General features: G+C 38.6%; 1 protein-coding gene across 2 annotated transcripts; it reads left to right on the plus strand.

Annotated features, from left to right (window-relative positions):
- Positions 1 to 13,022: 13,022 nt before the first annotated feature.
- Positions 13,023 to 25,144, plus strand: ARHGAP11A (Rho GTPase activating protein 11A). Of its 2 annotated transcripts, XM_065636416.1 has the most exons (12): positions 13,023 to 13,151; positions 15,707 to 15,777; positions 16,107 to 16,203; positions 16,731 to 16,981; positions 17,492 to 17,652; positions 17,754 to 17,900; positions 19,661 to 19,735; positions 20,318 to 20,485; positions 21,679 to 21,814; positions 22,168 to 22,276; positions 23,057 to 23,204; positions 23,598 to 25,144. In XM_065636416.1, exons 1-12 carry the CDS (start codon positions 13,023 to 13,025, stop codon positions 25,142 to 25,144), a joined length of 3,039 nt encoding a protein of 1,012 aa, XP_065492488.1. The 2 variants fall into 2 exon arrangements, with proteins under 2 accessions (XP_065492488.1, XP_065492489.1); XM_065636417.1 differs by lacking the exon at positions 19,661 to 19,735.
- Positions 25,145 to 26,909: the final 1,765 nt, after the last annotated feature.

The following is a 26,909-nucleotide window of genomic DNA, read 5'->3' on the forward strand; positions in this document are numbered from 1 at the left end:
TTTTTAAAAAAAGCAGCGGGTGGAAAATGACTTGGTAAAGATGACAGTTGACTGAAAAAAAAAAAAAAGCTGCCTACTCTTTACCCAAATACATGCTCTTTGGAGCAGCTGAAACTGAAAATTTTGACACTAGAGGATGAAGCTTTCTTTACTTCGTGTACCATCACATCCAGCAGCATTAACAGCATATGTGAACAAGAATATCTTCTTCACAGAAAAGGCAAAACATCTACATGCTGCTCTGCATCAGATATGCTTCAACACAGTAACTGCTGAAAGTGGAGGACCTCTCAAAATGTACCTTGTGTTCTGCAATTAGCTTCTGGTTTCTCAAGCAGGAAATCAGCTTCAGGGGTAGTGGTTTTCCTGCTGCTAACATAACCAATGTAGGAATTGTTTGATCTTTGCAGGTTTTTAAACGGATAGTTTTGTGCAGAGTCAAGGGAGAGAGTTGAGTATCTCTGTAGATACCTGAAAATATCTCATAAAGCTCTAAGTAAATGGATGTAGAAATTACTGAAATGAGAATTTCTTCACATTCCAATAATTCTTTTCATTCTACATTTAGCTGTCTTAAGAGCTTGTATATTTATGAAAGATTGAAACCAAATGGAAGAAATAATATGCTTATGCAATACTATGCTAAAAACTTTGTTTCCTCTAAAACATGAACAAGGGAAGTTTTGCTTGTTTAAGGATTACACAATGCAGGTTATTTTTAAAAGTATCTGACTGGCAAAGAGGAAACTCTCTAATTTGAAAAGGGGATGAGCAGTCCCACAGTGGTGACACTGGAACTGGTGAATCCCAGTCTTCCATTCCTGACAAAATTTTCTTCAAGAGCATGTGCAATTCATAGTCTGTGTCTATTGGAAATGGCTCATTTTCACTTTTTCTTTCTGCCAAAACCAGTTACAAATACCACAATCTGAAAAGTGCAGTATTTCTTTATTTTGCTGTATTCCTTTATTTTTTTATTTTTGAAGGAAACATGGATTATAAACATTTAGATAGAATACAGTACTCACAAGATATTGTGGCAATTTAAGAGTAAAATAAAATTGGATGTAGCGTGGGAAGCTAGGATGACATGTAGCTTTTTCACCTTGACAGCCTTTCACTGGAGGTGGCACAGCAAAAGATCTTGACACATCTTAGACACCAGTGTGAATGCTTTCAAGTGGAAGGCAGGTAATTTTTTTCAGATGCAGTAAGAATCTAAACTTATCGGTAGTCTTGAGACAAAAAAAAATCAGAAGAACTTCAGCATTTCCTAGATGAGTGCTGATCTTATGTGTATTTTTAGGAGCAAAATTAAGTAACTAAAAATAAAATAAATTTTAAAATAACATATAAATAATGTATGTTAAAAAGCTATATATACATGGTTAGAACTATTAATAGTTTGCCCAGTAGGGTAAAGCTGTGGAAAAAGTCCAATATAGAAATTTGAAAAATTGAGATATTTGGAAATGTCATGTTAAAACGAGTGCATAATTCCAGAGCTCAAAAAGGATGGAAGAAATTTAAGTATATAGCAGTACATTCTTATTTGCTTCTTTTGTTAGCTGTCTGAAGAAACTTTTCTGTTATTTTTTCTTCTGAGTTGCTGCCTTCTCTTAAGTTCTCATTCTCAATGCATTTAGTCTATGTCAGTCATCTTTTATGTTTTATGCTAAAATAATTGAAAATAATAGATGGGCATTTAATTCTAGTCCCATAAAATAAAGTTTTTCTATGTGAAATGTCAAATTTCTTTAATAGGATTGCTGACTACATTAATATTAAATATAGCCAGTTTTCATTTATCTAAAGTGCTGAGGAATGAGATAAGTTAATAACATACATAATACAATACAAAGCTAGAAGAACATAGGATGAGATATGTAATAAAGAAAATATTAACTATTTAACACTTGGCTGTGAAGTGTGAAGTTTCACAAGCCTGCAAGCTCACAGAATGGGGCATGCCATGTACACGTGTATCAGTGAGGGCAGCTGCAGAGCCATGGTCCTGTGCTACCGCTTTCAAGTGACAAACCTTATCTCCTGAGGCTGGGTCATGTATGACCACACCAGCCAGACCAGCACTGCAGAGATCCAGTTCCATCACCACACACAGAAAGCTGACCTGAGCTGCTCTGCACTCACAACATGCTGAGTCTGTGAAAAGGATTATGACCCACCCACAAATAATAGAAAGGTATCTATATGTGTAAGAGGTTTCAGGATTGTGGCTTTGTAGGTAACAAGACTGTTTCTCACTACATTCACAAATAACCCTTATGACAGTGAGATGTCAGTGCTATTTGTAAAAGTAACTGTTATGAAAATAGGAGAAATAAATGTGACCTTACTACTGACACCTACAATAATACTGCATGGTTGTGTCTGGTTTTCTCTAAAACTTTGTCAGTAGACTATTCAGATGCAAAAACGGATTATGAAGAAGTTATAATGGGTCTCTTAAAACAGTCACCATCATCTAAATCTGGGTCTGTTTTTTTCTCCTTCATATTTACTAACCAGTCCTGACTTGTGAAAATGTACTTGGTGCGTTGGTTGAACTGTTTTGCTTAAGCCCATTTGAAGGTATGCTCCCTTTTATCAGTTTGCTCTTCAATATAATCTGGACTCAATAGCCATTAGAAGTCTTTGTATTTATTACAAATGTAACAGGATCGGGCCCTGTAGGAGAACTGTATACCTAAGTCACACAGTACCACCATTTCTATCCAGTTAGAGTTACTGATGCTTTATGAAAAAAGAGGTTGCGTAGGTCAGTGAGTGGTTAGTGGAACTGAATTTCAGGAGACGTGGATTCTATATTTAGCTTAGCCACTGACCTTCCTAGGCAAGCCATATCATCAATCTGTGTCTCTTCTACCTAATAATACGTGCTGCCTTGGATTCCAAGCTTTTCCTAATAGGTTCTGTTTCTTATTGGATTTATGTAGCGTCTAGCACAGGGAAGAGGTTAAAATGCTAGCTACGTCCAGCAGGCACATCTGTAATATAAATGTATGAAAAAAAGGCAAGCGGGGAGGGAAGTAACAAAAATAATAGTGAATATTCTCATTAATATGCAATTATCTTTTCTGCTGGAGGAAAATAAAAAGTGAATTTGTATAAATAAATCAGATTAAAGCAACTCCAAAGAAGAAAGGAATGGAAAAAGAATTGGGGGAACATATTAAATAAATCCATAAAATTATTTTCTACTGCCCTTTAAACACTCAGTAAACAGAGAGCTTTTTACAGATGGAGGTTTAAGAGGAGCCCAGGACCATGCAGCAGGTGAAAGAGTTAGAAACACAGGCCACATTTCCCATCCTAAGCACTGGAGTATCATAAGAAACCCACAACAAACAACTGTGTAACTGATGAGTATTGAATGACTGGGAGGAAAGCTGAGGAAGAAGAGCCTGTGTGTGCTCATCAAAATCAGTTTCCTTAAAGTTATACATCAGGTTGTTGTTCCTAGGCCAAAGAGTGAACTTTGATTACAGATATGCACAACAGAGCCCTCCAGTGATGTGTATATCACTATGCAGTCTATGGATCCAAACAATAACATAATGAATATTGTCTACAGATTTTATTTCTTCAAACACCCTCATTGTTGGTATGTTAAGACAGCTTATTTCTGCCTCACTGCACACAGGAAAACCCCATTCCATAACAGAAAGAGAGAATGGGGTTTAAAAATGGAATCTGTGGCTGCTGTTCACTGCTGTGATCTGGTAAAGTTCTCCTTTGAATTGGCAGATGAAATTTATTTACTGCTTGTTTTTGTCCAACCCCAACTCTAGCCCTATATGCAGCAGCGCGATCCTCAAGCCTGCACTGAGTTCCTGAAACTACATACATTCCATTGCAAAATGATCTAGTGATCCTTGTATCTAGTGACACATTACATTTGTAAATTGTTTAAATTATAAAGCTATTGTGAAAGTCATCTTAGACAACTGATCTGTAGTGATGAAAAATACTTCTGTAACATTCAAATCCTTTAGTGCCCTTCAAACATTCTAAAAACCAAAGGACGCTAACTCTGTAGGCATAGCTTTAAGCTTAAAAACCTTTTTATGCAAGAAATTAAGTCTTCATCAAGAAAATAACTGTTGAAATCTTAATATCTTTCAATGACAGCCACATTTGAAGAGCAATTTTAGAGCATAATGATCCTCGTTGCATAATTTGGACAGGCTTTTGTTCTCATTTTAATTTCCCATACACAGCTTGCTTTACCATCTCTCCTTCCCACACCAAATGAAAGGAAAAGATCAAAAGTCAGGAGAGAAAACATTGAGATTTGGGTCTGGAGTTAAACTTATAAAGATTTGAGAACAGCTTCAAACATGCTATGGCATATCTGACTAAAGCCTGGAGTGCCTCATGTAAGACTTGGGCAGGTGCATTCCACTTGAGATCCTGCTGTAGGCACAAGTCTGAAATCATAACTTTAAAACCCTCACTCAGCTTCCACCCAGGACTAGAAGTATCTAAACTTCCTGCTCTTTGATTTTTGTATTCTCAAGGCATCTAAAATACCAACCCACCCAGAAGATGTGCCAGAAGAGGCGCTTTTTTTGCCTTCTACTTTACCTCAAATCAAAGGTTGTCTGAATCTAGAAATTAGTTCCTTAGTCTAAACCTTCCTCCAGTAATGATGTGACAGGCTTCCTCAAAATAGGCCTATAGGACTGGGTAGACTGAAAAATGGAGTTTCAGATTCTTGCTTTTATATCAGTGTAGCTGGAGGAGAGGTTTATACCCAACTTTTATACAATTTCATCACAGTCACAGGATTTCCCAAGGAATGGAATTTTCATGTTTTTGTGTGCAAAAGAGTCGAACACACCATTCTCCCATTAGAAAAACTGTCTAACCATCAGCTGTTACCCTTAGTACATAAATTGCTGTATGGTGATATATAAGAGGTCAGACTAGACAATCTAAGTGTCATTTCTGGCTTTAAACTCTGTGATAATCTATGAAAATTAATGTGTTGCCACAAATAAACAAGGCGTTTTGCTTCTGAGTCACTACTTATAACGTGGTAACAATTTGGATGGCAACAATGACAGACTAAAATCTTGTCCTTCTGGCATATTTCTGACAAGTTCTGTGACACAAGGCGTGATGCTTTGTGTCCCATCTAACTTTTGCCTTGGGGTCTGCCCAAGTCAATGCCTTTGTACTTTCAACTGACTGAGGATTTCAGCAGGTGAGCTGAGTCCTACATATAATTTGTGAAGCATTTCTGATCTCAAGTATTCTATAAAAGTGCAGTAATATAAGGGGGATCTGAATTTCCTTTCCATGTACAGAATTATGTCAGTCTGAAGCTTTTATTTTCTGTCGAGGTTTGATTGCAGGGTGACAATAAAACCATGGCAGATGTATTGTTAACCCCCTCTCCCCCCTTAGCCCCCTCCTCTCTGCCCTTCCCACTAAGGACAGGCTATTGGGAGGGAAAGAAGGACCGAGAGAAGAGAGTTGGAAAAATTAAAAATGTTTTACTAGTGCTACTAATAAAAATAGAGAAAATAATACAAAATATACAAAACCAATCTTGAAAGTCCCGGCAGCTGCTCCGGCAGATGTGGGGCCGGCACCCGAAGTCCTGGACTGGACTCTGCAGCCAACCAGAGCTGGATTCAGTCTGTCACTTGGCCTCAGTTCGCAGGGACGACTTGCAAAGTCCTCTCCTAATGTCGGCCATAAGGAAAAGGGGCGAGATCCGTGTGATCTCCCACTTTTATATGAAGTATCACGCGAATGGGATGGAATACTTAGTTGGTCAGTTTCAGTTCACTTCCTCCTTGCACATCTCGCGGGATGCATCATTATCAATGACCTTGCATTCCATTGCTATGTCTACCAAAACATGTACCTAGCTTTCAGGGAAGTGCAGTTAGTAAGAAGACTTTAGCTGACAGGGAAATTCACTAAAAGAGAAACTTGTTTTTAACAAAACCAGGACATTTTCTCCAAAGGAAGTTTTATTAACCCTTAAATTCTAGAAACATGGGTCTTCAGAATGAATGCATTGTCTCATAATTGCATTCTCAGCATGATTATTTCAGTGGATCAAAACCATATCTCTTCAGAGAAGAAACTTGTTTGCATGGCAAGGTTATCATAGTGGAGGGGCTACACAGGCGGCTTCTGTGAGAAGATGCCAGAGTCTTCCTCTATATCCAACAGAGCCGACGCCAGTCAGCTCCAAAACAGACCCACCGCTGGCCAAGCCTGGCCCATCAGTGATGGTGGTAGAGCCTCTGGGATAACACAGGGGGAAAAACTGCTGCAGAACAACAGCCAGAAGAGAAGAATGAGAATATGTGAGGGAAACAACCCTGCAGGCACCAAGGTCACTGAAGAAGGAGGGTAGGAGGTGCTCCAGGTGCCAGGGCAGAAATTCCCCTGCAGCCTGTGGTGCAGAACATGGTGAGGCTGGCTGTCCCCTGCAGCCCGTGGATGTCCACAGTGGAGCAGAGGTCCACAGTGGAGCAGAGATCCACCTGCAGCCTGTGGAGGATCCCATGCTGGAACAAGTGGATGCCTGAAGGAGGCTGTGACCTCCTGGAGAGCCTGCACTGGAGCTGGCTCCTGTCAGGACCTGTATCCCCATGGAGAGAGAAGCCCACACTGGAACAGGTTTGCTGGCAGGACTTGTGACCCCGTGAGGGACCCAGGGTGGAGCAGTCTGTTTCCAAAGGACTGCACCCTATGGAAGGGACCCATGCTGGAGCAGTTAATGAAGAACTGCAGCCTGTGGGAAGGAGTCACATTGGAGAAATTAATGGAGGGCAAGAGGTAGGAGGAAAGAGCAGCAGAGACAACGTGTGATGAAACGACCGCAACCCCCATTCCCTGTCCCCCTGCACTGCTTGGGGAGAGGAGACAGAGAAATTAGGAGTGAAGTAGAGCCTGGGACAAAGTTGAGTCTGTTTTGCCTATGACAGTAATTGCTGAGTGATCTCCCCCTGTCCTTATTTCCATCCACAAGCCTTTTGTTATATTTTCTCTCCCCTGTCTAGTTGATGAAGGGGAGTGATAGAGTGGCTTTGGTGGACACCTGGCATCCAGCCATGGTCAACGCACCACAAAACCATACTGCCCTTGGTTCATTTTTCAGGCTAAGCAATGCGTCCATATCTTTCCAACCAAAGTGGGAAGTGGGAAGATACATCTCTTGAACCACGGTACACATATAATGGACATAAGACACCTGAAAGTGTTATGGAAAAGCAGAAAAATACACAACCCATCACTCTGTCCTGAAAGTGGGTGGAAATATATAGCAAATACTGACAAAATAATTCAGTGACTCTACTCCATTAATGTCCTCATAGAGCCTAGCATCTGCTTCCCTTACAGCTCAAGTCAGCATCACACAATTGTATTCTAAAATAGTTACAGAAATAAGCTGAATTCTTGCCACAGAAAGTTTAAAGAAAACCCCCAGATTTTGCCTTGGATATACGATTTTCAGCCCTTCAATGAATTAACTATGTATTATTTCAAAATTAAAGTATCCTACCCAGAAAAATTCCATAATCCTCTAAATGCAGTCTTTACTTTCATAGAGCTGAGAAAAGGAAATTAAAATTCTGTTACGTGAGTATTATCCCTAAGTTCTGGGATTCACTAGATATTAGGGGGAGCCAGCTGCTGAAAAAAAACCAATTTCTCCTTCACTTACAAGGAAGTTCATGAAAGGGATGTGCTGAAGAAAGAGCTGTTATTAAGTAGAATTTAAAAAGAAAATGGAGAGTGAGAAGTGAGAGGAAGAGATGTTTTTTTCTTTCTTCTGAGTGCTACTATAGACCCTGGATTCAGACTTCGTTAGAGGAAACTGTTATAGCTGCATGTTTTTGTCTGATAGCAGCATTAAATCTATGGTAGTGCGTGCGTTTTCCCTTTTTTTTCCTTTTCTTTTTTTTAATTCAAAAGGGAAGTAATTACCGTTTTGTTCTGCCCTGAAGACCTCGCTTGAGACTGAATAAGCTACTTTGTCCTTACCTTTAGAGAAAAAGCAAACTTGCAACAGATGCCTTGAGAACTTGCTGGGCAAGCCTGCAATCTTTGCTGCTGTGAGAAGAGGTACACCAGCAGCTAAGTAAACCCCAGATTTCCAAATAAGCTTTTATCTCTGCAAGATAGAAACAAAGAAAAGTATTTCTGTACACGAGTGGTAGAGTAACTGTCATTATCCTACCTATGTCCTTAAACTGAGTTTGTAATAACAGCTCCTGTAAGACTAACTGGTATAGGTGGGGAAAAAACAGATTAGCCCTTAGGGACTCAGGCTCTTTTTCAAGTCTAAAATAAAAATGCTGGGTATAAAAGCTACATCCCACCTCACCCCCCAAAAAAGAAAAAAAATCCAAAATAACATTTAGAACCTATTTTAAATATATAATGCTAGGATTTCAAACTGGGTTTGCTTTGTATATCTTGAAAGTAAAAACCTAAACAAAGAATTGTTATCTTGAAGAGAAACAAAAGACTGCTATGAGTATCTTCTATGCGAAATGGTACACTAGGAAAACTGAATGCAGGCGAAAGATTATCCACCCTGAGGCTACTTATCCTGAGTTATCAATATTGCTGAGGATGTCAACGAAGCACTGACTATTTTTTTCTATCTACTATAGACTACCATCTCTAGAACTACTAAAACTTTTACTTTTTTTTTTTTTTTTTTTTCCTCATAGTGCTAAACAAAAGCATGCTTTCCAGGACAGTGGCTTGAATTCTGGGAAATCTTTCCTGGGCTTAGGGATGTATTTAGGTACCTGGGTCCTCGCCCGGATTCCCAGTTGTCTTCCACATATGTTGAGGTGGAAATATGCATCATCAACTTCTGGGTTAGCTTTAGCTTCCTTTTACCTTTCAGTTTTCTTTTAAATAAACCTTATTTAAACTGGAAAATGCAACTCCTGCCATTCCATTTGGATTGTTTTCTTTCTGGGTACTTCTGTTCTTTTTAATGTTACTACTAAGGTAAGAAGCAAATCAATTGCTTCTTTTATTTTTTAACTTGTGACGCAATATTTGCAAGCCAATGAGGTGAATGTTACTAGTCTTAATTTATTTTTTCCATCTGGAGGAGAACATCATTTTGCCCGTCTTTCTTACATGTTGCTTACGCTGTCCCACAGTCTTTTATGTCAATACAATATAAATCTCGAACTATTCTAAGTATGTTATGGTTGTATCAATCTATACTTTAACTCATGAAATCAGCTGTGGTTCAAGAAGCAGATGTGAAAGTCTGTGTCTGTTAGAGGGGTCATTCAACTCTGCTCCTATTTTAAAGCTATGTCCCGCAGCTTGATTTACAGATCGGTGTTTTGGTTTTACCAGAGAATATTCTGCGTTAAGAAACAGCAAGCTCAGATGCAGAGTTAACACTTTCTATAACTGATACTAAGGTTTTAAGATTGTAATATCTAATTTTCTGCAATAGTCTCTTCTAACACCTGAAGTGACAAGATGATAAATTGAGACCAAATTTGTAATCCAAATAAAAAGTGGGTTAAACAGAATTATTCTATGCTCAAACCATGATTCAGAGGAAACTCATGTTGAATATCAGTTTGGAAGGCACTCTTTCCAACCTTATTTTCTTATTTCAAATACACTTTAAATCATCTTCCTTACTATCTTCTTCATCTGGAATTAATTTTCATCAAGCTAATCACAGAGGTAGGGGATATAGCTAACCTTTAATGTTGAAGGTATCCAGAGTATCCAGATTGTTTTGCTTCTGACATAATTCTGAATGGTTGCAAGTAGGGACACCATTGCATGAAACTGATGTCCCCCCATCCCCAACACTTTCAGTCCTGGGTTGTTTACTGAAGACAAGACAAAGCAGCAGAGGGAGTAGGAGATGGAAAAGGAACATAACTAATGTAAATGCAGGCGGAACGGCACAGAGAGATGACAACTGGGAATTGGAGTAAATAATTCCTCATTAAGAGAGAAAGCCAGGAAGAGACAAGAATGAGTAAGGATGTTCAGAATAAACTGTACTAGTAGTCAGACTCTGAGGACATAAATGCATAAATGTCCCTCATGCAGCTACTTTTCAGAGTTTCTCCTGGATGGCATGGTCTGGCTTTCTGCTCTCTTTCTTTTTTCATGATCTGCTCTTATTATCTTTCTGCCCTCAGCCTGTTTGGTTGAAGAAGTGAGGCAAAACCAGCCCTTGTATTGCCAGAATGAGAGATGCTTATGCTCTTTCCCACCAGGTTCTGAGCTTGCTCAGGGAGGAGAACTTTGGAGTAAGGTCTGTTTTCCCTGCTCCTCATGATGTTACCTTGCTTGTTGAAGTGGTTTGTTTCTGCTTCCTCTGGCTGAGTTTCTGGTTGGTTTGACCACTGACTGTTCTGAGTGGTTACTGAAATGAGACTATGAGTAAACATTTGACTTCTTTTTTAAAGCTCTGATTTCTGGAGTAACTTCCAAATTTCACAAAATGCTACACTAAATGTAGGTGCCTATGGCCTTTTTTTCTCCCAAAATGTAAACATACAGCTATATATGGATAGTGCAAAAGTGTGTCTGTGTGCGTGTGTACAAATACATTTGTGTATTACATACTGGATATGAAAAAACCTGGTCCTCCTGATGACGAAAGAGAATTATGCCATTTACTTAATTTAGGACAAGATTTCACCCACAGCTTCTGAAAATTAGAATTATTTTAAATGCCAGAAGCTTGGCAGGTTAATACTGAAACAATCGGGGGAGAAGGGAGCAAACGAGAGGGAAGTAGCCAAATAGCTGTTTACTTTTTTTTCCTAACTCAGTTTTGAAAGAGTGTAATAGATTTGAGTCAGGGTGCTCCAACTGGCTCCAAAATTGGACGTCTAGTTCTTATTTGCAAAGTAATTTTTCTCCTCTGGTGTCTACCTGTAAATAAAGCAGAAATGTGTTAAAATATTTGCCTAAAGGAAATTAAAATATTTGACAAAAGTTTTTGACAAAATTACTAAATAATATGATGGCTTTAAATATCTTCTGCAAAATGTAAAAATATTACCTCCATCACTTTTTTGGGAAAAAAAGATACAACCTATACTACCATTATGTGCTCTTTGTTATGTGAATTCTGATTGGGCAATACTTGACATGAGAAGTTTTGAGATATTTATCAGATCACAGCTCCCCCTTGTGTAATTCATCATTACTACAGAAAACTAAGAGGTTGCTTAAACTAAATTTTATAATACCTATTTATTTTATTCCTTTACTTTTACTTTTCTCATCAGTGATGTTTTACGTTTTGAAATTTTGTACTTTCATGTAGTTTCAATGCGAGGACAGATAATAATACTTACAGTAAGGCTGTACTAAACTACATTTAGAGGAATATTACTGTTGCTCAATGACATGATTTTGATGTCCACAATCAAAATCCTGGCATTTTACTTAAGAGAACCCCTGTCTAATTTGCTATTTATTATTGCTGCTGGGTCTTTCTTCTACACAACTTTCTAGGTTGTTTTGCTTGGTTTTTTTGTTTGTTTGTTTGGGTTTTGTTTAATTGGTTGGTTGGTTTGGTTTTGTTTTCTGTTTATAGTTAGATAACTTTTGGAAAAACTCTAGCTATTCTTTAGTTTTTTTCTCTGGTTTTAGTGTGCATAGACATTCAGAGCACCATACTGTGGTTATTATTATTCTGGGCCAATGCTTTGTGGTATTCCCTTTTTCTCAGTGAAGTAAGACTCCCTTTAGAACGGGTACCAGAATACTGGTACTGGAAAGCTTATTTTTTGCTACAGCACTTTATTTCTGACTGTACATAGAAAGACTACATTTCATTAATTTGACTGTTAGAAACACTTGAAGAGTTAACTTTGGAATAGAAACTTAAAAACAAAACAAAAACAAAAAAAACTTCCTGTAACAACACAGTACAAACCCCCAAGTGACCCCCCTGGAAAAGGTGTGTGAGAAGATAGCATGGAATAGGTAAGCAAAGCCACATTTAGAAAGTACAAACCCACCCAGTGTTAATGGTTTAACAGCCACTGAAATTGTGTTGTGGTTTTGTCCACAAAGAATGATTAATCATCTTATATGGATCTGCACCCACCGAAGCCAATGCACGAGAAAGTAGCATCACTGACTGAAGCAGAGTGAAGATCCTTCATCTTTATCCTACCTCAATGTACACCATCAAGGTTGACATCATGCATTTGCTCTGGAAAATTCAGTTTATTCACAAAACTGCGGTCATTTACTATTTTAATTGAAATTTATTTTCAAAGAAACAAGCAAATATTTATTTTCAAGTAAACGACCAACTAAACTAGGGCTGTCAACTCATTTTTACCGGGGGCCATATCAGCCTCGCCCTTGCCTTTAAAGGGCCTTTGAAGGCAACCGCGGGGCTGATGTGGCCCCCGGTGAAAATGAGTTTGACACCCCTGAATTAAAAGAACCCCAAACTTGGTAACGTTGGCCTGAAACTTGCTGGGGCTGCGGGGACGGACAAGCGGTGGGTTTGGTGTTTGAGGAACCTCCCGCTGGCTGCGCCTGTTCCATCGCGGCTGCCGGCTCGCTCCGTCTCCCACTACGCAGAGGCCGGGCAGAGGCCGGGCAGCCCTCAACCGCCCCCCGGAGCTCCCGGCAGCCGCTGCCGCCACTCCCTCCCCCACGGCCACAGCTCCGCCACAACGGCCCCCCGGCGGCCCATGGGGAGGACCTTTAGGTAGCCATCGCGATCGCCTGAAAATGATGCGCGAAGCTTTCAGCGGTAAGGGCGGCTGAGAGGCGGCGCAGAAATCAGGCGCGAGCGGAACAGCCTCATCTGACCGTTGGGCGACTGGGGCCTGATTTCGAACGGCAAGCGGCCCAATCAGAGGCGCAGGCGGGGCAGGGCGCTGTATTTGAGCCGGGCGGTAACCGGCGGCGCGGGGGGTGGCGATGGTGCTGAGCAGGGTCTGAGGGGCGGTGGCCGGGGGCGGCAGGCCGGGGCGGCGGCGAGCGCTGGGATGGCGGAGCAGAGGCGAAAGTTGGTGCGGCTGGCGGTGCTGGAGGAGCTCCGGGCATCGTATGGGATTAAGGTGAAGAGTGGGAGCTGCCTGGAGGTGGCCAAGCAGCCGGGAACGGTGGCTGCGGAGGTAAGAGGGGCGGCACTCGCGGGGGGACACACGCTCCTCGGGCCGGGTAGCGGCGGCGCCGCGGTGGGGCGGGGGAGCGGGGCGGTTGCCGCTGTCAGAGAAAAGCGCAGGCAGGCGCGGGAGCTGCTCCGTCCCGGTGAGGCCGGGCGGCCGCCGCTTCTGGCATCGGTGAGTTTACCGTAACCCCGGTGCTCCTGCTGGTCCCTGACAAGGCACCACCTCCGCTTGGGGGACACGTTTTAATTCCTGCGAGGGGAAAGTCGTTCTTTCCCCCTTTTCCTCAGCGAGTAAGTGCTCCAGGCGGCCGTCAGGAGAGGCGTGTTGTGGGTGACTGAGACAATGGTTTAGTGATGCCGAATTCTCCCGCCCCCCGCACGTTTAGGACCTGAATGTTGCAAGGCAGGGCAGATGGTGACCGAGATGTGTTCCTCTTTTTGTTAATGTGGTTGATACTCTCTCAACCACGCGTGCACGCCTCTGATCTGTGCAAGAGCTTCTTATGCTTTACTGTGCTTGATGTGACTCACTATGGCGTTTAAATCTTAGTCATGGTATTATTTATTGGAATACAGGGCTATTGTGTAGTTTTTAAACCTTTATGTCTCTTCTTTTACTTGATTCCTTAGATCTTTGGTTTGAAGGGCTTTGTTTCCATGGCTGCTTAGTGTGACTGTGGGTATTTTGATACAGGCAGATCTGGCCTTAATTTATCTGTACTCTGAGGAATGAAACCTATTATCTTAAATACCGACTTTGAATTTGTAGAAGGAAAAAAAGTGTGTTTTCTGTCTCAGGACTCTTATTTAAAACTAAAGTATTGTAATGATGCCAGTTTGTATGTCACTGAAGTCGGTTTCACCACGCTGGTCTTCTGGTGGACTTTAATTTATGAAGCATTGGCTGCTATCGAGTTGTAAACAAGACCCATGTACAACTGATACTGCACAGAACTGATTATTCTCAGAATGATCTTTCTGTAAGGTTGAGAAGATATTACAAAATGCTGCAGTAACCCTTGGTCAATATAAGCCAAAGAAGTTGCGAAAAAACATGCTTGAGTTGGGTTGTTTGGAAAAGGAGAGAGCAAGAGTAAAGTTAGAATTAGTTTCTTCCCCTTTGTCAATCTCAGGCACATGCTTCTAGGCTTTTTTTTTTCCATTTGAAGGGAAGATAATAAGAACTGTGAGTAATATATGTATATCGTCATAAAACATGTCTGTATAGCTAGCTATCTGTAGTGCTTAAATTTCAAGAAATGTGTATTTAAATAATAACTGAGCAAGGTAGGAAAAGATAGAATAATAGTATATTTAGAATATTTGTTTTGCTGGGGTATTCTATTTCTATTGTAAGGGAGCAGACATAACTTTATTTTAAGAACTTAAATCACAGCTTCCGATATTTCAAAGAAAGCCTAGTGAAGTGAGGATGTTGGTTATGAATTTGAAATGTTGAGTTACAAGTCACTGGAGTTCTCTGTTGCATAATCTTGTAAATACAGAAAAACATTATATCTTAGTGTTATTTTTCTTTTTGTATTTTCTGTAGCAATCTGGAATACAATGACAAACATGTTGCTTCTCTTTCCTTACCCTGCTAGATGTGGTGTGTTTCTGTAGGACAGATAGGCCTAAGATGGCCCAATGGGTTGGTTATTGATTAACTATTTTCCCAACATGGTCAGCACTTTGCATTTCAGATATAAAAGACCAAGAGTTTACATTTATCTCTGATAACAAGTCAGGCATGATCCCAGTCCTCCTCTGGTTGGAGGAGGGGCTGGCTTATGTATTTTGTAAATATAAATAAGAAAAGCGGTGGATCAAAGAAATAAAAGTACAAGTTGTTACTTTGAAACGTGGGCTTTTATAACTGAAACAATTGTGCAGTAACCTCAGATAATAGTTTTTAAAAGTGCTGTAGGTGAGTATCAGTAGTAATGACTGAAGAAATTGCTTGTTTTCTAATACCTAGCAGATAGTGTGATGTCTTGCTTTAAGGCAATAGAGTTATAACAGTTTAAGTACAGATGCTAAATATGGGAGTTCAGAACAGTTTTCTAGAATGTTTGATTTTCTAGACTGATTGAGTTTAACCCTCCCTGAAACAGCAATCTTGAGTAACTCAGATGAAGAAAAAAATTACCAAAAAAAAAGAGGTTGTTTCTAATGTATTGTATTGATTTTTAAGAAAAATAGGATTCAATCTATTTGAAAAAGTAAGGTGAGATTCCATTTAATAACCTTTACTGATTTGGGGGCCTTATGAAAACCGACTCCTTGTAAAATAAAAAGTGCAAGACATACTGCAGAAAACCTTTTTATTCTTTCACAATAATCTAGGGTGTTACTAGTAACTAGAATCAGCACAGGCTTAGATATCTAGAGATAATAGTGCTTTTCCTCACAATACCTCTTATCTGTCTTATCTGAAAGACTTTGTTTTTTGTCTTAACTGCACTTGTGTTTGTACTTTGGAATACATGCCTTTCTGTAGTATGTAGTTGGTAATCCTATCAACTTTTGAATAACATTTAATTAAATTGTGTATTTTAGGGTAAGATCTTTGGAAAACCTTTTCATGAGCTACCACAATCACTTGTGCCAGAATATGGTTATATTCCGAGGTAAGTTAACACCGTATACTTAGATTTATGTTTATGTTGCTCTCTTTAGTGTTGAGCTCTTGTCAGGAAAGGGAATGTAGTATTTATTCTAGGCCTGCTAAAGCTTATGGGGGATATGAGAATAGTTTCAATTGAGGAAGGAGAGATGCAAAAGTTAGGGAATTAAGAGCCACAGTTATCATTCAGTTGTATTTCTTTGTGGTTTGTGTCATTGGGGAAAACTATACTATATATTAAGTTTTATCTGTTTATCATGAAATAATTTTTCTGGAGGAAAAAACCAACAAGCTTTATTTTGTGTCAGAAGGATGTTACTGTTCTTTCCTCAGCTTTCTTGTTGATACGTGTGAATATTTGGAAGAACATATTCATACTGAGGGACTCTTCAGAAAGTCTGGATCTCTTGTTCGTTTAAAAGCTCTAAAGGTATTCTGTAAATCCTCTCTTTTAATAAGCTGCATTTCGCTTGTCTGCATGTTGTAGTTTTTGGACTCTTTTCAGTCATATTTGAGTTTTAATATTGGAAGTAGACTGGTAACATTGCCTGCTTTAGAAATGAGAAGAGATCTAGTCCAGAAACAGCCAAAGTTCACCTTTTTTTTTTTTTTTTTTTCCTCCCTGGGAAATTTTCCAGCTTTACAGATGGTGAGAATACACTTGTGACTGAACAAACTTGCTAGCAGTCTTGCACACTAGATGCTGGGAGGATGTTTGTTTATCAATGTTATCACAGAGGGATACATTCATAGGAAACCTGTAAATTAACACATGTGGTCCAACAACATCTGTGTCTCTTTGTAGATACTGTAGTTAGGTAAAAAATGACAAGGCTGAAACTAAAAATGGGGAAGATGTCTGTCTTTTCTGGTACAGGCTAGAGGACTGATGCCTAAGTTTAGAAATCTGACAGTATGTTGAAGACTTCAAATCGTGTTTCTTATGAACAATTTCAGGGTAAACTGGATCAAGGTGAAAACTGCCTCCCAGCTGCACTGCCCTGTGATGTTGCAGGGCTTCTTAAACAGTTCTTTAGAGAGCTGCCAGAACCCATCCTTCCACCTCACCTGCAGGAGGGCCTTTTCAAAGCACAGCAGCTAGGAAATGAGAAGAAAACTGCAACTGTGTTACTGTCGTGTTTGATGGCTGACAGAACAATTGAAGCTTTGAGATACTTTTTCAACTTTCTGAGAAGTGTGTCCCTAAGGTCAGTGTAGAAGATGGTGCTTGTAAACAGCTCTCAATTCCTTTAATGGCTTCTCTTTCCAGGCAACTGTTGTAACTTTCTGTGAGTTGTTTGTGACTCTTTAAAGTTTCTTATCTGCAGTCATTCACTAGAATTCAGTCATGGCTTTTTCTTTCATAAATCCAAAGTGTTTTCTTTATGAAGCCTTATTTTGCTGGAGACTTGACTTTATTCCATTCTGTTGTATTAATAGCTGTGTTTCTCCTTCTTTGGAAAGAAAAAGGAATGACTGATAAAATTAACATAATCTAACTAATACCTTGCATTCCCCAAAACTGGGGTCTATAACCTCTTGATTTCAATAAAATAGTCATGCAGTTACCAAGCCCAGGGTGCGTAAGTCTGCATAATAATCTCAGTATGTGAGCACTCATGAATGATTCTGTATTTTTTTTTTTTTAACTGCATTTGTCTTATTTGGTCTTTTCTCTTTCCACTGCTTATGTCCTGATAAAAACTTTTCTTGTTAAGGTCCAGTGAAAACAGAATGGATAGTAGTAATCTGGCAGTGATTTTTGCTCCCAACCTCTTGCACTCAAATGAAAATGAAAAGATGTCAGCCAGTACAGAAAAAAAAATTCGCTTGCAAGCCGCTGTTGTGCAAACACTTATTGACCATGCAGCAGAAATTGGTAAGATTAAAAATATTTATCAAAATGTCTTGTTGCACATACTTGTACACAACTTTTCTTTTCAAATTTTTAACTTAAAAAAAATTTCACAACTATTTCAGGACAAGTACCAGAATTTATCTTGGAAAAGCTTCCTGCAATGTTAGGTGTTGATGCCTTTCAATCTACTCCATCACTGTGGGGGCATGAAGACAGTGAAAATGAATCTCCCAGTGAATGTAAGAAGAGAAGGCACCGAAGTGTTGGGGGTAGGTATGTTGTGTGAAAGTTTCAGCAACTAAAACAATTATTTTCAGACTTCAAATATGCTGATCCTAAGCACTTGCCTATTCCATAAGCAGAATAGATGCCTGTGAAGTTTATTTGGTTTAATTTGCAAAATCTGCATAAGACTTCAGTAATCACATGACTTTATTGTATATTTACTTTTATAGATATACTTATATTTATTTTAGTGTGTTTGTCTACCAGATAAGCTATTTTGCCTTTGTTCAGATTTATGAAGCCAGAATTATGTTGCAGCTTTTTGTTGAGTCAACTTCAGATCCGTTTGCAGAACACTGATAAAGATTTTTTTTTTTGCTAGTTTTGAAATTATACTTGGGCACTCAAATATCTTGCGGACTTTAAGTCAGGTCATGAGAAGGCAAGGATACGAATAGCATGCATGTTTTGAATTAGAGTAGCTAGTTTGTGTTTTGAAGTGTAACTCTGAATTGGGTTTTATTGGATACTTTATGCTCTGATATTGTGGATTTGAGTTTTTTTGTTGCAGTTTAGCTATTCAGTGGGGGTGGGGGTTGTCACATATGGACAATCAAATGTTCTCTGTTCTGCATTCTCTTTAAGGAAATACAATGAAATATGTATGCTTGGCTTCATTCGACTATCCATTATAACACTGATCTTGTATGTATTGCTATAAAAATATGAATATGTATTTAGTTTATGTCCCTGGAATATTAAGCCTGTCAGCAATTTCAATTAAGGCTTTATCGTGTATGTTTAGCCAAGGCGCTTTTTTGTGTGTGTGTAATATACTTTTCCACTCTGAAGAAGAGAGATCATCCTGGAGTTGCAAAATGATAAATGTTTGTGAATGTTTAAAATTTTGAGGAGAAGCAGTTAGAATTTTTTAATTCTATGGAATAGGTTCTGGTACTGGGCAGCTTCTAATCTTTCTCCAGATGTGGTAAAACGTAGTATTACTTACTACACTTTATTTTCAAATATGAGTTTTTTAAAAAACTACCAGATATCTACTAGACACCATAAAAGATGTACTGCAGGCTTGTAGTTTGCTAAGCTTTGATATGAACATGTGAAAATACCACTGTAGTTTGCAATAGCACTTAATAAAATACTTTGTTACACTTTTAAAGCAGGAAAAACATTAAAACTTCATGCATTTACTCTGCTGGGTTTAAATTTGCCTTTAAAAAAAACAAAACAAAGCAACCTAAAAACACCTACCAACCAAACAAAAAAAACCCCAAACAAACCAAAAAAACCCCATCACAAAACCAAAAAATGCACACCCCAAACCAAAACCACATAGTTTACAAAAAAAGTTGTATGTTACTTCTTTGCAAGACCAACATTTTATACTTGTGTTTGGGCCTAACTTCAAAGCTGTAAGAGCTTTTTGTCTTCAAGACAACTGTCCAGTAAAGTGAGAAAGTCTGTGAGAAAGACTTCAATGGATACCTTCTAGGTTTGCCTACAAGAAATCAGAAGAAATTTTATAATGACCAGTAGGATTTTCTACAAGAAACTTGTTGTCTGTGCATGATTTTTTTTTTAAGGAGAGTAGAATTTTTCAGCTATTGTGAAAGCAACCAAAACTATGTTGGTGAGATCTGGACTATAGTTTTCTTTACATAAACCAACCATTTAAACTGATTTGCTTTATTTCTCTCTGAAAGAATGCAAGTTAAACTTGAGTTGAAAATAGAGCAAGACAAACTTCATATTTAAATTTGATTGCTCCATGTGTCTTGCATTTCAGATATTGTTAGTGGAGCATTGAATAAATTTAAATCTAACAGAACACCCTCCACTACACCTCAACAAGACAGAAGCGGTAGGTATTGGTGTATTTGTACTAAATAAAGCCCATGCAGTATCTTCAGGATTTGTGAACTATATTCCACAGATTTTTTTAACTGAAGAACTAGAACTTAGGATACTGCATTTACTGTAGTTTGTGGAGCAGCTACCGTCACTGCAGCAGTGGGCTGTGCGGTTCTAGGATTACGCAACTGAACTTGCGCTTTTTATTTAACACACGCTAAGCTTTCAGTGCAGCTTTTTATCATATTGGGAATGAATCTGCCAGGACTGTAATTCTTTCACTTTTACTCTCTTTTAACTTAGACAAGGTGACTATACTTTTTTTCTTCTAAGTAGTGTATTATTGTATTAATTTGTGGGTTTGGATATTCCTTTCCAGTACTCTAACTTGCAAAAATACCCCAACAAAAATAGAAAAACAATCTCTAAGCTATACTGGTTTCTTTGCCTGCTCAAAAATGCATGTACTTTGGCTAAGCTTTTATGACTATTTTCTTTCAGAGTTTTAAAAACAAACAAAACAACTGTTTATATTTCACTACACTCTCAACCTTTTAAGCTGTTATGGCAAATTTTATTTTCTCCATTTCAGTCCTTTCATCGGTGACTCCAGTGGTTCTTACTCCAAGTATCAAGCGTAAACTTCCACCTGATTGCTCTCAGGGCTTGTCCAGCAAGAAGAGACGATCTTTTAAGCATAGTTTTGCTTTCGAGTTGCTACCAAGTAGCATTTTTAACAGTAGCTCAACACCAGCATCAGGTACAGTGCCTTCATTTTTCCTTGCTGCTTGAAGTTGTTGTTTATGGTTTTTAAGTGTAGAGTTTTTTCTTGTTAGGTAGTCATTAGAATCTTCACTTAAGTGTTCCTTGCCCTGCTTCCCTGTCTTAATAAAAAATCTGTTCATGTTCATCAATGAATGTTATGTTATACGGACTAAGCAAAAGCAAAATTGTTTTTCTGTAATATTAATCTCTAAAATTTGCATATTTCTTTTTCAGTCCCTCTGTATCACTTAGGTCAGGTTCATGTTTCTGTTTTAGCATATAAATCCATGAAGACTGCCTGTGCTTCCAACTCTTTGAAAGCTGTAGCCTTCTTCTGTCTCCTGAGTACTTAAATAGCTGGTCTTAGCTCTATGTGAAATTGCTGCTATGATAAAGTTTCAAGAATCCGATCACCTCTTGTTTTCTCTAGATGCTAAATCTCAAAATTCTATAAAGAAGGTTTTAGTATTGCTTGACAATGCTTTAATACCACCTCATTCTACTAGAGTGCTTCCAACTGTAAGGCTCTTTTGCAAGTCCTATTTTATTTTTGTTTTATTCTTTAATGTGTTGCCAGTTGAAGTTAGCCAGTCTAGAAATTCCTTTTTATTCTGTTTGTTTTGCCTGAAGATATTTATTTTCCTCAACTGAGAGGTATAAACTTCTTGCTTCTGTTTATTAAATAGTTTCATGCTCACCATGAAGTCCTTGTTTTATGGATTAGCAAACCAAAGCAATGACACATTCTGAAGACAGTAATAACGCATTTGTTTCATAAAAAAGTAGTAGGATAGTAACTCTTTCATTTATTGTTGTTTTAACTGTTCTGGCTGCGTATGTAAAAAAGCACACTGCAAATAATATTAAGAATGAATCTAATTTTTATTATAAAGCTTTTAAATTTGAGGAACTGATCTGATGATAGCAGTGTGAAAACATAATTGAGGTAGTGATATCGGTAGCATGCAATTAATTGCAATCCAGCCTCTTCCATGGATGCTACAAGCAACAGCTTCATTTAATATTAAATAAAAGCTGAAGTCAAAGTAATTTCAAGCCAGCACTCTATACAACAAGCAAACAAATCTGCTGTTTTAAAAATCTGTTTTTTATTGCATTAACTGTGAGGTCTTTATCTGAAAAATGTGCCTATTTTAAGATCATGTAAATATGATTTTGTTCCTGTAGTTCAGTTTGAAGCAAGCCCTTCTGTTTCTCTTGAGTCATCACAAACCTCACTGTCTCCTTCAACTGGTGGTGAAAATCATCTGCCTAGTACAGGGAACAGAAGAAGTAAAAGACATGCAAGCAAAAAATTATACAGGTAATTTGCCTTAACTCTCAAACTAAAGATAATTTGGAAAGGTTGGTCTAGATTCCTTGACTAATGACATGTAAAATCTCAATCTGTCTTTAAAAATATCTTTTGTGCTGTTTAAAACATATACATTTTTTATAGTAATCTTAAAATCACCAGATCTTCCAATGTGGCAAAATGGAGCTCAAAACAAAGTAAGATCTGATATAGTAGCTTCCTGTGTCTATTAAAAAAAGCTTGGCAAGAAGGCACTAGAAGAAATAAAACTAGAGGACATGACCATAAATAAGTGTCAGGATGTTTTCATTGCCCTCCTAAAGAATTTCTTACGTTTCATATCTTCTTCTTTGTCCTCCCAGGGCTGAATCAGGAAAGACAGGTTGTTTTTCTCCAAAGATTAGCCGAAAAGAAATGGTTCGTAGGTCGTTACGCTTGAAGTTTGGCTTGGGGAAAAGCAATAGAGAAATGGTAAGGATTCTGCTTCTAACCCAGTCTTCTTGTTACTGTGCAAATTTTAATCTGAAGTTTTGGGCACTGCTTTTCAGTAGCAGGAAGGACTTACTTGGTAATAGAGGGATCCCAGCATGACTGGACCTGCTATCAAGTACAAGAAGCTCTACATTTGCTTTCCATAGCAGTAACGGATCAGCTTGTACCGGGTTTGGCTGGGATGGGGCAAGAGGCTGGGGCAGGGGGCAGCTGACCTGAATTGACTATTCCATGCCATACAATGTCATGCTTGCCAATAAAACTGGGATGCAGGGAGTTTTTTTGCAAAGTAGCCACTCCTCAGGTGCTGGCTGGGCATTGATCTATTTGTCCTGAGTGATTGCTTTTGCATCACTTGTGGGTTTGGGGTATTTTTTTGTGCTCTGCCCCCTACTCCTTTTGCCTTTCCAATTCTTTCTCTTCCCCTGGGGAGTAGGGAGGGTGAGCAAGGGGCTGGATGGGAGCTTACCTGCCAGCTGGGGTCAACCCACCACACTTGTGGTCAGTAGGTCTTACAGTTCCTAAAAAATCTGATGTTACAGAGCTTATGCACAGCATCACGATATTCAGAGTGGGTTGAGCCCACCTTACTGTGGGTGGGTTGTTCCCTATGTAGGTCTACAGAGAATAGAGATGATGAAGTATGGCCAAGAAAAGGCTGCAACAGCTCATTTGTGTAGCCTTTTCCTGGAGGTTCCTTTGTAAATGAGATTCCAAATTATAAGTTTACATGAAAATAATTAACACCTTTTGTTCAAGAATATTGTATCAGGATGTGCAGTTGGTAATAGATTGGAAAATATTGGAAGGCGTCTTGCAAGTCAACAAGGTTTGGAAAGCAGAATTGAATGTGGAAAAAGAGATGTCCTCTTCAGCCCATGCATCAATGAAAAATTCTCTAAGAAAGGTAAGTATCTAACAGAATATATTAGATGGGGAAACCTTTTGCTTTTGTAAAGCAAAAGTGACTTTATTGATAAAGGTATAAAAGGAATTGGATTATAAGTGTTTCTGGCTCGTAGGATTAAAGTTACTTGAATGTTAGTGGCTCCTAGGGAAAAATAATCGGTTTAGGACATGCTTGTGTTTCTAGTGTATTTTAATAGTTCTCTTTTGTTAGTTAAACAAGATGAGATGTGGTTTCAGTTCTTAATATTACAACCATTTTTCATATCTATGAAACTTAAAGGAGTAATGGCATTTTTAGTGCTGCTTTGATAATTAGTTTAATGATTTATAGGCAAAATTCTTGATAAAGTCACAAGATATTATTCTTGAACACTGTGATATTTATTTTAAGGTTCAAAGAATGTGAGCAAATCAGAAGAAAACCTGTTAACTCCAAAGCGTCATGATAAAGTAGTTCACCGAATGTCATGGAATAGTGCTACTGTTATGGATTCTCAAGCGATCAACAGGAATGAGGGAGTTCTGCCAGGACACCCTGAAACAGGAGCTGGTTTTTCAGAATCTGTTTTGATGTTTGGGAAGCCAACAGTTGTTCCAGATGAATTCAAATCCACAACTGTAAGCAAAGAAGACAACAGCTTGGAACTTTTGCTTTGTGAACCTGAAAGTAATTCAACTGCAGAAACATTACTGAAAGTCAAGCAAGCCTTCTCTGCATCTGGAAGTAATCGTCATAGTTTGACAGGTGATACAAAATCTTCCTTCTTGGATGTAGCAGGTGAAACTCTGTGTCTCACAGGACTCGGCCATGAAAAAGAATTGTTAGCTGAAGAAATTTCTGAAAATCTAGCAAGTACAAAATCCAGAGAACTGCTGTACCAATTTAATCAATCTTATGCTATTGATAAACAGCAATCAAAAAAAGATTTGGAGAAAAGAAACTTCAAAACTTCTATTGAAATTGAACTTCAGGTCCCAAAAACAGATATAAAAAATGTAACAGAACTTCCTGTGCCTCAAGTACTGGCCAGGGAAGACAAGCTGAAAATTCAGAACAGTTCATCAAATGATAGCTTAAACAAATTGGATTCCTCTGGAAGGAAAGAGGAAATAGAATTAACATACTCACATGCAGCTGAAAACTGTATGGTAAAGTGCTATAATTCAGCAGAGGACACTGCTAAACTTTGTGTGTCAGGACACCTTCCTACTTCACAGTTGCCTAAATCACAAAATGAAGTAGGCAACCAATACTTGCAGGCTGAAAATTCTGGTAAAACTTTAACTAAAACATCAGCTGTTTCTGACCACATACAATGGTTCAACAAGCTTTCACTAAATGATCCAAGTTCTGCAAGCAAAACTAAACCACCTCTGAAGTTTCAACGTACTCCTGTTCGACAGTCTGTAAGAAGAATTAATTCCTTATTGGAGGCTAACGGACGGTCTGTAAGCTCCCAGCAGTTTAAAACAGGTGATGTTGGTTCACCGCTTGTTAAATCTTTGAGCTATGATTCTGCGCTCTTCTCCTGCACAGAAAAGCCCTCAAAGAATTCCATGGCTTGGCCACTCAGGAGTGAAAGTACGTATGACCAAGTTTCTGTATCTCATAAGCAGCTAGACTTAACCTCCAAATCATGTTGCAGGCCATTAAATCCATCAGACAAGCCTGATGTTTCTGTCAGAACTACTGGAATCCACGAACAGAAAGCGACTGTTCATCCATCAAAGTCTGTTCTAGAAGATCTAACTAATCATGAAACAGTGAAATCCAGTTTAAAAGTTAATGCAAATGTAAGTATTCCAGGTGCTGCCCCAGAAAAATCTACAATCACAAGAAGTGCTTCAGGAAAAGAAAGAGGTCGCTATAGAGGCTCACCAAAGAATCCAATATCTCAAGTGAAACTGCTACCAACTGCAAAACCGGTGGACTTATAAGATCAAATATGATGACTAAATGGGCTTATTGTAACTTGGTTAACCTTTGGAAAAACTAAATTTGTATGTTTTGGGGATTTTTTTTAGCTCTATTTTTGGTTTTATTTTTTAATTGGATGAGTCATGGCCTTGTACAGATAACGATTTGTTTTATGTTGAGGTTTTCTTCATTTACTGAAACTTTTGTAAATGCTAGTCAGTTCATCCAAATTAATTTGACTTCTAAAACAAAAATAACTTGTTTTTACAGATGTTTGTTAGTTCTACTGGATTATCTTAGCTTTTAAAAACAGGCTACATCTCTCAAAACAATTTTTGCAGTATTTAGAGTAAGTACCAACTTTAAAAAAAAAAACTCGGACATCTAAAGCAAAACTAACAGACATGCGAAAGAAAATGTCTTGATGCCAAGTGTTAGTAGTTATATTTACTACTTAGTTTCAAGTGTATTGTAGCACTACTTTGATATTTAAGTTGGACCTTACATGAGCACTACTTCTTTTGAGACAATGGTTTATTGGAGTAAATTGGGAGCATATTTTCCTTTTTGAGTAGGTAAATCAGTTATATTTTGATGTGTACACACACATACACTGGAGAATTATTAGAACATGTGGAAAATAAATGTGCAGTTTTTTTCAAGAAGTGAAAAGTCTTAACTTCATCCAGCAATGTGTTCTGCAATAGGTACCAAGTATTTTCAGTTCTGATCAGTCAAATGTTTTATCTTAATATGAAAGGATCATTTTAACTTATTTTTAAAGCAATAGAATAGTGTTAACTAGATGGTGCGAATGCAGGTTTAGATGCTGATAATGTTGCAAGAGACGAATGTGAGAAGCCATAGTGTGTTTAAAGTTGATTTGCACAAGCAAATGTTTACATCTTTTGGAATTAAAACTGTTATCAGTTGTGAAATTATTTAAAACACTTGAAACTGTTCATTAGCTTTCTGTATGCAAATTGCTTCTAGGCAAAATGTAAGAGCTGAAAGCACTGGATACTTTTGGTTTTATTAAAGCCATTGGTTTTGCCCCTTTTCTGAGACTGTTCTTCTATAATGACTTAAAATTAGATTATGTTGTCATATGCAGACTGTGGATGTCAAAAATGAGTAAGTGTGAAAATACTGAAGTCAAAAGTTATTCTTACTCCTTTTTGTTCATCTTAGGTTCATGTTGGTGATTCTCATAGCTAGCAAAGGGCATGGTGCAACTTCATTTAGCAGGAGGAGACTTCTCAACTTCTTAAATGAGATGTTAATGAAAGGACTAGTACTGCTTGCTTTCTGCCTGTTCCCTACCTGCTTCCCCACATACCCACCAATTTACTAGCTGAACTGGGTAATCTACTCCCATCAGCCCAGCTGGGCTGCCTCATGCTCTTGCTATGTTGCTGTTAAGATTTAACACTGGGGAGCAGGCGGGAGAGGATCTTAACAGGATTGCTTGGTGGTGTGAAGTACTGGAAGCTTCGGTTCCATGAAATAAGGGAGCCAATGTAGTGCTTCAGGATGCTGCCTCTCCCCCGTTTCAGCTGTGTGCTCCTGCCCTCTGCCTCCACTGGTTTTGGCAGACCCCTCAGGGGACTGAATGTGGGAACCAGAGCACCATGTTTCGTGCCATTTCACTGATGTAAATAAGGCTCAGCAAAGCCAGTGCCAGCTGTCATAGCTGGTGCAAGGAGGTAGGAGATGGAACTAGGACAGAAGATAAAGGCGATGTAATGAGGAAGAAAATGAGATCTGACTTCTTCTGTAATAGTG

Source organism: Caloenas nicobarica, chromosome 5, assembly GCF_036013445.1.
Source record: "Caloenas nicobarica isolate bCalNic1 chromosome 5, bCalNic1.hap1, whole genome shotgun sequence".
Taxonomy (NCBI): domain Eukaryota; kingdom Metazoa; phylum Chordata; class Aves; order Columbiformes; family Columbidae; genus Caloenas; species Caloenas nicobarica.

Bases quoted from the DNA above. Each gene is read 5' to 3' on its own strand.
- ARHGAP11A (XM_065636416.1), top strand. From the start codon at position 13,023: ATGGCGGAGCAGAGGCGAAAGTTGGTGCGGCTGGCGGTGCTGGAGGAG. The intron at 15,778-16,106 runs GTAAGTTAACAC...TTCTTTCCTCAG, and splicing joins GAATATGGTTATATTCCGAG to CTTTCTTGTTGATACGTGTG. The intron at 19,736-20,317 runs GTAGGTATTGGT...TCTCCATTTCAG, and splicing joins ACCTCAACAAGACAGAAGCG to TCCTTTCATCGGTGACTCCA.